This window comes from Diadema antillarum, unplaced genomic scaffold, assembly GCF_040938485.1.
Source record: "Diadema antillarum isolate AM-2024a unplaced genomic scaffold, OU_Dant_1.0 scf00000032, whole genome shotgun sequence".
NCBI lineage: Eukaryota > Metazoa > Echinodermata > Echinoidea > Diadematoida > Diadematidae > Diadema > Diadema antillarum.
In genome coordinates this window covers 2,545,108-2,556,232 of record NW_027270921.1, presented here as the reverse complement: position 1 = coordinate 2,556,232, position 11,125 = coordinate 2,545,108, and the positions used below count along the sequence as shown (strand labels likewise).

Genomic DNA, 11,125 nt, shown 5'->3' with positions numbered 1-11,125 from the left:
ATCCAATGCGAGTGCCAGGCGGAAAAAAGCGCACCTTTGGCATGTTCGGCATGACTAATGATCTCCTATGAAGCAATTTTCAGTATGAAAACAGCCAAGGAATAGAAGGATTGAATGCTTTACTATGTTACCTAGACGTCGGAAAATATAGTGTTATAAGGAACGGAAGTAGTCGAATACTGAGGACGTATGTCTGTGAGTGCTCTCAGTCATCCAGGTAAAGTATATCATGAACTATAGCAGTAAATCTAGTCAACTGGAGTTATACTTGTAATTTGGAGTAGCGACGTTTCACGTCCTCTCCGGGACGATTTATCAGGCCGACTGATCTTTGGCGGCAATTGGTTGTTGACCCGTAACAGAGTCGGGGGAATTTCGGAAAGCATCGAAGAATCTTCCGAGCTGCCTGATTGTAGGCTCCGGCTAGGTTGTATCACAGGCCCCCTCCTCGGTTTAGGGATGGCTCCTCCCTTTTTACGTAGATATACTCTGATATACTCTTTGACTCCCCTCTCGAACCACCGTGCCACACGATCTAAGATGACCACGTCCTTGTTGTCAAAGGTGTGGTTACTGCTGTTCAGAAGGGAGTATATACGGCAGAGTCTCCACATCCAAATGAGCTATACCTCCGCTCGTCTGTGCTGGTACACACGTTTAGCTAAGGTCTGCTTTGTCTCTCCTATGTACAGCTCTTCACACTCGTCATCCTTGTATTGGTATTGGATAGCATAGACCACGTTGTATTGTTGGTCCTTCGGAGTCTTATCCTTACTAACTTCTGTCTCATTGTGTTGGTAGGACACATGGTTGACAAGGACGTGGTCATCTTATAGATCGCGAGGCACGGTGGCTCGAGAGGGGAGTCAAAGAGTATATCTACGTAAAAAGGGAGGAGTCATCCCTAAACCGAGGAGGAGGCCTGCGACACAACCTAGCCGGAGCCTGCAACCCGGCAGTTCGGAAGATTCCTCGGCGCTTTTCAAAATTCCCCGACCCTGTTACAGGTCAACAACCAATTGCCGCCAAAGATCAGTCGGCCTGATGAAGCGTCCCGGAGAGGACGTGAAACGTCGCTACTCCACAAGTAAGTCCAGTTGACTAGATTAACTAATATACATGTAGTTCATACTGATGATGTAATATAAAGGCAGCGAAACTGTCGATATTCAACAAACGTCATTCGAAGGCGTGAAATCTGCATATCCTCGACTGTGTTTATTTTCCATGATTGAACTATAACAAGTACTAGTATAGTAAAGCGGAATGTAACAGAGGAACGTGACATTGCTTCGTCATCAACAATGACTCCAAAGCTTCTCCATTGCTGACGTAACGATGTCTGCAATATGCAAACCACCGATTTAGAATGATGGATATCCATTCCTGTATCACTGACATGACTGATGAACGGTATACCTCGGTGGTTAGCTTGCTGTCATCCATACATTTTTTTCCAGATAGATGTCTGGGAGAGTCTTGGTTTACGGACCGGTCTCTCTGGTTTACGGAAGCCTGTAAGTGCCACAGAAAAGACGAGATGATTCCTCGCTTGCTCTACCCTCTCGGGTCCGAGAAGACTAGAAAGCGAGTTCTGAGATCTCGTCTTCTCGACATCATCTCGGGTCCGAGAAGTCGAGAGGCGGATATGATATCTCAACGTCTTCTCGTTTTCTCGGGTCCCTGAAGGCGAGAAGTGAGGTAGAAGGTCTAATGTTTTTGAGATCTCGGTTCCTAGAAATTAAGGGGAGAGATATAAGATCTCATGCATCTTCTCCACTTCTCGGGTTCGAGAAGGCAAAGAAGGCGATACATGAAATCTCGTCATCTCGCCTTTTCAGGTCCGAGAAAGCGAGAAGGCGAGATGTGAAATCTCGTCTTCTCGATATCTCGTACCCGAGAAGAGGATAAGTAAAGATTCGAGATTTCAATACAAATGAAGAAAGTAGATGGATATAAGTCTGAAAAAAACCTAAATGTTTTGCATCCAATATTAATTGGCATCGTATTAGACTGTTTGTAATTGCCTGTCAAATCTATTGCATTATTTGTTTTACGTTTCATAGGATGTCTCATTTATTTGTCCCTGAATGTTGATAACTTAATAAAATTTCTTTGTGGGGAAAAAAGATGCGAGATCTCGTCTTCTTGACATTTTGACATCTCGGATCCGAAAGGGCAAGATAATCATTATGACATCTAGTCTTCTCGCCTTGTCGGGGCGAAAAGAAAAGATGGGACTATTAGTCGCGTCACCTTTCCTTCCCGGAACCGAGAAGTCGAGTAGACAAGATCTGCATCACATCTCCTCGCGAGGAGGCGAGTTGTGAGATATCGTCTTCTCGACTTCTCGGGTCAGTAAAGGAGAGAATGCATGATGTAGATCTTGTCTCCTCGACTTCTTGCGTCCGGAAGGACAGAAGACGAGATCTCACAGTCATATCTCTCCTACTCGCCTCCTCGGATCCGAGACTCGGATTTTCTCGTCTTCACGGGGGCACTTACATTTACATAAGCTTGCGCACTAGCTAGGAGGCAGAGCATGAATACACATTTTGTCTGTGTGTTGTTGTTTTCCCCTGTATCCTGAACCATACTCTCTGTTCAAATACGCTATAGCATTTAAGTGGAGTTACACACTTGAAGAAAACGTATCTTGCATTGCAAACACGACTCAATTGTGCTTTCTTTAGACGAGGATTTTGCACACAGGGGCTGGCTTGTGAAATAGGTGAAAATGGTTTGCAGTAGCAAAAAAAAAAGATTAAAATTGTAATTATTTGATGGACAGGCTCGTAAAGACTAGTATAAAGTAAGAAAACTAACAGCAGAGCGAAATTCGTCTATTAGTATTCGGTAGCTATGCAAATGAGGGCTGACGTACAAATAATTCTGACGAATCAGTTGAAACAGGGTCTTGTTTAGCTTACACGTTACCCGCTGGAGTTCAACTGAAGTGCAACACAGAAAACTTGCAGTCCCGTAGTGTGACTATAAAAGCCCTCCCCATTTTCTCCCCCCTCTTAGTTCAGCTGATCGGGTTACGAAGACTCAGTTTTGCTCTGGTTATCGTCCGGCACGTCGGTGGGTGCTTCTTGCTGATTAGTGGGCGTGGTCGCAGGGGCTTTCCCGACATTCTTCCCCCTCTGCTGTTGAGCTTCCAGGCGCTGGAGGCGACGAGTGACCCGTTTCCTCACCTGCTCCAGGGTCAGAGGTTGATCTTTGGTGTTCAGAAAGTCGGCCGACGACGAACGCTCGCTTACGTCAACCTCGTCCCTGTCATGAGCAACGATGGTCAAAAGAAGGACTGTCGTTGTAATCATAACGATAACGTAACGAACACAAATCCATAAGTAGGCCTACCGCTGGAGACATGATGGGTCTCAATGCGATTCAAACTTATCATTGTGGAAGATCAGACTTTCAATGTTGGACAAATAATTCAAAAAGAATGGAACCACCACACAAAATTGAAGGGGACACTCAGTTGTACTGAAGGTTAATTGATTGTTTGATACAGCTGGTAGAGGAGATTTTGTGCGTGTGAGTGCTCGTGTTTTTGTTTTCTTTGCATGTTTGTGTGTGTGAATTTGTCAAAAGCAGCTTACTTTAGCTTGTTAATTTACGATGTGTTTGATGTCTCTGCGATGGGTCAATATATAGCGTTAATCAAAAAGGCATTTCAAGCAAATAAGTCATGTTCAGTGAAGTGGAAAGTAACATGTCTTATATACATTATACTAAAATTGAACCAGAACTTATACCTATTTGAAGTTTGATTTTTATATCATCTAAGTAATATGACTGTGAGTTAATAATTTTGTTTCCCGTTTATTGCTATCAACATGGTAATCATCAAGTTAGTATGCTTGTTTCATTCAGATTTAGACTGCCATATTATTTGTAGATTTTTAGATATATCATCATCAGCATATCATACAGTTGACACAGAGAAAATAATCTATAGAAAGAAAGTCGTTTTTATGTGATGGACGGCTAATGATCGATGATTTGATTGAGATGAGGTCCATATTGACTCTGTGTTACCTGATGGTTGGCGGAACAATGGTTACTTCCACCGACGGGCTGGGCTGGCGGCGCAGTATCGTCACACTCCCGGTCTGTTTAGCTGGAGATCCGTCCCGCCCGTTACCTTGTTTCTCGCTGTTCTTCAAAATCATGGCTTTCTGGTTCCGATAGAGGGCCAAATAATCATAATGATTAAGGACTAACAGTTTTACATACAGCATACTGAATCACATTAAAAAAAAAATACACGGTATGGCGTTACGTTTGCTCCCAGGGTATTTCGTGCCAAAGAGCGTACCGGTACGTGAAATCTTCAGTTTAAAAAAAAAAAAAATGATGAAAAATGTCCTACAGTTCCATCGTTTGCATCCGAAGATATGAACGTTTTGTGGGATGAGAATATCTGCCATCACGTTCTGCCTCCATGCGCTCTACAAGAGGAAGAAAAAAAAAAATAGGTGAACTTTGCACCTTTACCAGTGTAACACTGTAAGCACCTTTACAAAGTGATCCCAGTACGACACCAGCCTGCAAGAATCTTCAGTCTATTGAAGGAGGCAGACTTAATCAGAAGAAGAAGAAGAAGACACTGGTTTGAAAGGTGCCAAGTTGCACCTGTAAAGGTGCAAAGTTGAACTTTTTTGTCAGAGTATTATAGCAGTGTCCTTTAAATGCACAGAGCGTGATTTTCTGCCAGTATAATTAGGCAATATGCCCGCAGCACATGACATGTGATTTTCTAAAACACAGTATGGACTGGTAAGGGACAAAAGTAGTTTTGAATGGCAAATGTGTGTGGTGAAACTATATGACGTAATGATACATGAACATAAATATTATTATGGTATACATCAAATCGACCGTGAAATACTTTTAAAGGGAGGTTGGGGATAAAAAGCAGACACAATCACGAAAATAGTGCTGGAAACAAATCATCGCTCAGACAAACTTCAGCACAAACACAAAAACTAAACCAAACAAAATGAAGCAAATCAAATCCTGACAATGATAATGATAAATGAAACGAATCATTTAAATGTGTGTGTGTGTGCGTGTGTGTGTGTGTGTGTGTGTGTGTGTCTTTCACCTTGTGTTCTCGGCATCTGTCGATGAGCAATAGGTCGCTCATGGTGTGTTCGATAAGCCCGAGGTACGACATGGCGTCCAGCTCCGAGATGCCTTCCCGCGCTCCCAGCCTCCTCAGCACCGTCGTCTGGTCACAGCCCAGTTTGCGCACGGTGCTCATCACGGAAGCCATGAGGCGGTGCAGCCGCTTCAGCACCTTCTTGGAGTTGCCCTGAAGCTGGTGGGCCTCTGCCGTGATTGCGTTTGCCTTTCGCTGTTACGTCACCGTTACAAAAAAAAAATGAAAAAGTAGCCAATTACTTTCTGACAATGTCATTAACAGCTCATTATGTGTTTATATTTCATACAACTAAAATGATTCACCGAAAGTTCGATTCCTGTGAGAGAGAGAGAGAGTCCTCGAAAATTACATATTTTCTGGGTTGTTCAGTCAGCCCTATGGATAACATACATGTCATTGTTCTATACTAATGGTATAGTTATAAGTTTCAGAAGATCGCCAGTAAGACTTGTCATTTCTACCTTCGTGTTGTGATGAACGCTTTATACAGTCACCGACATAGCTGTCAGACAAACGACGCACAAGACAACCACTTTGCGATCTATTTTAAAGGGGCATTCGATTTTCATAATTTCACATCATGTACAGATGTAGTATATAAATCAACAGTTCCATGTATAGATTTGTGGAATTTATTGTGGTCCTTGAGCAGAGAAACAATACTTTGAACAAATCTTAAACAAATTATACTGGACAGTGTTGATGACATATATAGGAGCCTCACATAATTGATTGGTATTGTAATTCCATTACAATACCAACTGCTTATCAAGTTCACCTGTGTAGAATGTATGCATGCCATCTTCTTTTGTTCTGCTTCCTTGAGCCCCAACTCATGCATTCTTATCATGCTTATGGTGAGGCTTCCATGTCATCATCCTTGTTCATTGCAATTGTATTAAATTTTTAAAACATTCTTATTCCTCAACCTAATCACTATAAATTCTGAAACTCTGTGCTCGGTATAACTAATTTATAGCTGTTCATATGAAATATTCTAAAAATCATCCGGAGGTCTCCTTTAATACCTCAAGCCCTTTCATGATTTTCAGTCGCTCTCCCTCCAGCGCCATTCCCTGGCTGTTGAAGCTGGCCATGTCGTTCTCCGTCTTTTTTATCTCCTCCTGCAGCATCTCGATGTCGTCGTTGATCTCGTTGACGTAATTGAAGAGGGCGAAGTTGAGGCCCTCGCGATAGATGAATCGGCGAACGAGCTTGTCGAGGTCCACCTCTCCCGTGGCCGTGCGAAGGCGCAGGAACGACGACTCAAGGTCGTTGATGTTGGTCTCGGCACTGTCTGGCTGTCCATGCTCTATGAGTGTCAGAAAAGAATAATCATTACCAACCATGAAAATAGGTACCCAGCAATGCTGGAATATTGATAAAGGGGCTAATGTTCGTCATTCCTACGGTTGTTATTCTGATACACACAAAGTCCCTATAACCACATTGTAGATGTTCAATAGTCTAAAAAGGTTCGTTTATCCGAGAACAGAGGAGAAGGTGCGTTATAATGAACCTTCGGAATTACGAATCCTATTCTTTTTTAGATTAACACACCTTCGGAATAACAGTTTGTTCGTTTGTATGCTTGTTTGTTTGTTCGTGTTTTTTTTTTTCATTTTAGGATTTACGAAGCTTGGGAATATATCGAACTGCAACCGATAACGGTAGGGACTATACGAAAGAGAAGACAGTTAGACATCATGGGCAAGATATTGATAGTGTCAGACTCTGGTCGGCTATATGAGTTGTGGGGTATAACAATTATAGACATGGACCTACAACTACTGTAGGTCTATGATAAGGATAAGCCGGCCTTGGGCGACTTTACTTGATTCCACGCACGACGTGATCACATAGAGATCGACTCACTCTGCTTCCGTTTCTGCACCTCGTCGGCCGTTGCCTTTAACTGTTCGGCCCGGTCCTGCGCCTTGAGGTTCATAAAGGCCTTCAGCTTCTCCTCGTGGTCCACGATGCGCTGGAGACCTTTGACCTCGATGTTGAAAATATTCTGATCTTTCTCCAGACGGTCGCTGAGGGCCGCCATCTTGTTGTGCGCCTCGTCCCTGTGAAGAAGATGAAAACACAAGTGATGATGATGATGATAATAATAATGATACTTCCGCTACTGCTGCTGCTGCTGCTGGTGGTGGTATGCTGCTGATGATGATAGCGGTGTAGGTAGTGTTGGTGCTGGTGGTTATGGTGGTTATAGTGATGGTGATGGCGGTGTAGGTAGTGTTGGTGCTGGTGGTTATGGTGGTTATAGTGATGGTGATGGCGGTGAGAACAAGAAGAATGAGGTTGAGGAGCAGGTATGGTATGATTAACAAATAAGATGAGAGGCAAAAAGAAGAAAAAAGAAGAAAAAGAAGAAGAAGAAGAAGAAGAAGTGAAGAAAAGTGAAGGAAACGAGCAGGGTTGTGTTAAACATGTTTAAAACGAAGCTGAATACATCATAATACCTATGTCGAAATCTTTTTAGGTACTTTTCATTGAAACGACATTTATAGGTCCATAATATGACTATGACTATGAACAAGAGGGCCTACGTACCTGGAATCGTAGGCTGAGGTAGACTGTTCGATTATCTCGTTCATTTCAACCTTAAGGTCGTTCTGGTCTGCGCACATTTTACGGTAGAGGCTGTCGTAGAGCCGCCGCTCTCGGCGCAGCTCTTCGATGCGTTCCCTGAGCTCCCCATTCTTCCTCAGCGCCCGGTTGAAGGTCACGGTTGCCTGTATGAGTCGCATGAGACAAATGACTGTCACCAAGCAAACTGAGATACTTCCGCAGTGAATCTTTCAGCTGTCCAATCAATGTGTCTGCTATCATTGGGTTTTATTGCGGCAGAGATTTATACTCGTACATTTTATGTCATATCAGCTGTCAAACAATCATCTTAAAGCTACATGAGGCACCCGAAAAGGAGTGAACTGTTATTGAGTGCACTGTCTCGAATATTGTGTTTGGCGAACTCTTGTACAATTCACACAGGAAAAAAAGTACATTATTGCAATATAATAGATATTGATAAAAAAAACAATTATACTTGAGTATAACACACTTACTTATATGATCAGCTTCCTTATACGTGAATCTGATAAATGTATGTATGTGTTATTATTAATAATTGTCGTATAGGGTTTATCTGTTAGACACAGCTTAACCTTGTCAAATCTTCACCGTATACTGCCAATAATTGCCTGCTCTCTGAAACAAGAGCGTTGTAGTCCTATGATTATTCTACATGACATTCCAACCTTGATTCATTGGGAAGGATATGATAACATCAGCAAGGTCCTGCTCGAAATCGAATCCTTGCATAAGCTATTTATGTCTGGAGATTTAAAATGCACTGTTGTAACGATGTGAACACCTTTACGGCTTCTGCAACACTGCTGTTTATATAAGTATTAATTCGTAATGATACTGAATAATCAATACAGTTATGACAACTCATAGTAGGAAAATGGAATGATGATGACAACAGTTTTGGAGAAAATCATGAGTGAGGCAGAGTATTACCCGGAAGAGCCTGTTTTCCATGACCCGAGTTCTTTTCTCCGTGGTCAGGTGATATCGGTTCTGCTCCGAACGGCCGTCATTGACCAGGCGATATCGTCGCACCGTTTCGTCCAAAACACGCATCTGGAAATGAAAGACAAAGTCGTTGACTAATCTTCACATTTCGGCACTTCCCAAAGCAACCGTCTACTCTTTAATCAGACATTGTTTTACACTTTTAGTATGCTGTCATTGGGCTTGTCGATATTTCTGATTTGTTCTGTTTTGCTTTGCTCGATGGCATTAATAGGTCGGCAATCTAGCTTAAATCGAGCGACCTCGCACAGGTCCCTTAAAATTGTTTTGATTTGCATAAAACAAGCTGACCCGCATGTTTCTTGGTTTATAGTCTTAAATGCACATTTTAATTCTCTCATTGTCGCCTGCATGTTGTTTCTCTGCTATAAATTGTAGGAATAATTTGATATGATTAATTATCAAATGCCCGTTGTTGTGTTTTTTTTTAATCTAAGTTAAAATTAAATCGTTCACTCTTTCCACTAAATTAAGAAGGTTCAAACGAGGATTCGAGGATATCCTGCCCGAAAGTATATTTTCCCAAAATTTTGTTTCTACGATGACTTCACTTTTTGTATCAGACCCGTTTTGTATTATGTATCACATAAAGATGCGACATTTGTATGATAGGCTTGTTTGGTTTTGGTTCTTTTTTATGTTAATGCCTGTTTCAGCCATAGCGGCTTCAGTATGCCGAATAGTTGATTTATGTACCGTACCTGTCAATGTTCCTGGCTCATCGCGGACCCACTGAATCGTCTTTTGTTTCTACATTGTATTTTGGACGCCCCCCCCCCCCCCGCTCCCTCAATATTGCCAGTGTAACAAGGTGGTCTACATAGTCTTGATATAAGCATGTATCCCCAATCATCATCCCTTGTGTTTGTTTTTATATTACATAAGCTATGTACCTGCTTATTCGCTACTCGTATTTCATCCATCTCACTGGTGCAGAGAGACTTGTACTCCAGGAAGTTTTTGAGGAGTGTTCTCATCAGGGTATCATCAATGGCATCCTTCTGGCACACCCTCAGACTGGTGGCCAGCCGGAGGTCCATGTCCATCTCCGATCGCTCTCTCTTCAGCGACGTGATATGGACACTGTATTGTGAAGATCGGGAGAAGAGAGTTGTTTATCAGTTGAGATCACCTTTTTTGACAAATAATGTCCACTTGTTGTTTGGAGGTCCAAAGCGAGAGAATGCGCATGATCTCTTCCGAAAATGCATAAGGTTCGGGGGAAGTACAGTAGCCCTCACACCCCCCCCCCCCCCCCCCCTCCACGTTTTTTGGTCTGAACAAAAACAAAAAACAAAAAAGTAGATCTGAAAACAATCGGGAAAAACTGCGGAAATAAGACCGAAAAAAAAAGGTATTAGACAAGAGTTAGTCTAGATACAAAGATTGGGGGCGGGGGGGGGGGGGGGAACCATTGACCTTGAAGACCTCTACTGATCTGCTGACCTCCCCTCGTCCGCAGCACCCCCCTCCCCCCCCCCAAAAAAAAAAGTTCCGTGACCAACGTTTTTTCCTATTTTTTCCATCATGTTTTCCCAATTTATCAATGAGCCTTCGTCGTTTTGTTCCCTTTTTATTTGTTTGCTGGCTTGCTTGCGTCATTACATTACATTATTTGCTTAATCCGAAAGCGGTACGCCTAAATGGTCAAAATAATCCTTTGATTCTGAAAATGTGAATTAACAAAGAAGTGAAAATTTAGAAGGGAAGTAGAATTCTACTGTAGAACTACTGTACTCACTTTTGTTTTCGGATGATATTCTGTGATTCCTCAAGGTAGGCCTTGCGCTGATTCTTCAGGATGCGATATTCTCGATGTAGCTTGCTCAGCTCCTGTTCGGCCAGAACGTAGTCGGCTTCCGCATCACCATTCATACTCGGCGTCTCCGCCCTGCGGCGGCCGATAGATGTCGTCATATTGACCTGGATAACACTCTTCTTTTTGCCTGGTTGCAGTTTTAATTTAGCGTATTGTAGGCCAAAATGACTATATCTGATGCTTCATTCCGTGTATCTAAGTTCGTGCGAGCAACATGCGAAGAGTGTGAGTTTCCGTTTTTGAGTCTCTTTGGTAGAATCAGAGCTGGCGCGTTCTGACTACTACGGCCACCCCTTTGTTTTCTAGCGCTCGCTCTGTTACCATAGCTTTCATTCAACTGCTACGCGCACGCCGTTCATTTTGACGTCACAATGTGTGAAAACGCATGGACAGCAGCAATATGACGTCACTAAATGGTGCTGTGTGGATCGAATAAAATACATGTATCTTTGATTTTCCATTTAAAGTGATGATTAGAGATCATTTCGAAATTCGCTACTTCGCACGTTCCCAGTTGTGTT

General features: G+C 42.6%; 1 protein-coding gene across 1 annotated transcript; it reads right to left on the bottom strand.

The window, feature by feature from the left end:
- Positions 1–3,041: 3,041 nt before the first annotated feature.
- Positions 3,042–10,702, bottom strand: LOC139742382 (coiled-coil domain-containing protein 63-like). Its single transcript, XM_071652962.1, has 9 exons — positions 10,527–10,702; positions 9,679–9,868; positions 8,711–8,833; positions 7,739–7,920; positions 7,052–7,248; positions 6,205–6,488; positions 5,117–5,368; positions 4,048–4,187; positions 3,042–3,276 (listed from the first exon to the last, which is right to left on the bottom strand). The coding sequence occupies exons 1-9, from the start codon at positions 10,700–10,702 to the stop codon at positions 3,042–3,044; spliced, it is 1,779 nt and encodes a 592-aa protein (XP_071509063.1).
- Between the last annotated feature and the right edge of the window lie 423 nt (positions 10,703–11,125).

What these genes read in the sequence shown, in the direction of transcription:
- LOC139742382 (XM_071652962.1), bottom strand. Translation starts at nt 10,702, where the DNA reads ATGACGACATCTATCGGCCGCCGCAGGGCGGAGACGCCGAGTATGAAT. An exon ending in AATATCATCCGAAAACAAAA is followed by an intron (nt 9,869 to 10,526) that starts GTGAGTACAGTA and finishes TTCACAATACAG; the next exon opens with TGTCCATATCACGTCGCTGA. An exon ending in ATTGTTCCGCCAACCATCAG is followed by an intron (nt 3,277 to 4,047) that starts GTAACACAGAGT and finishes TGCTCATGACAG; the next exon opens with GGACGAGGTTGACGTAAGCG.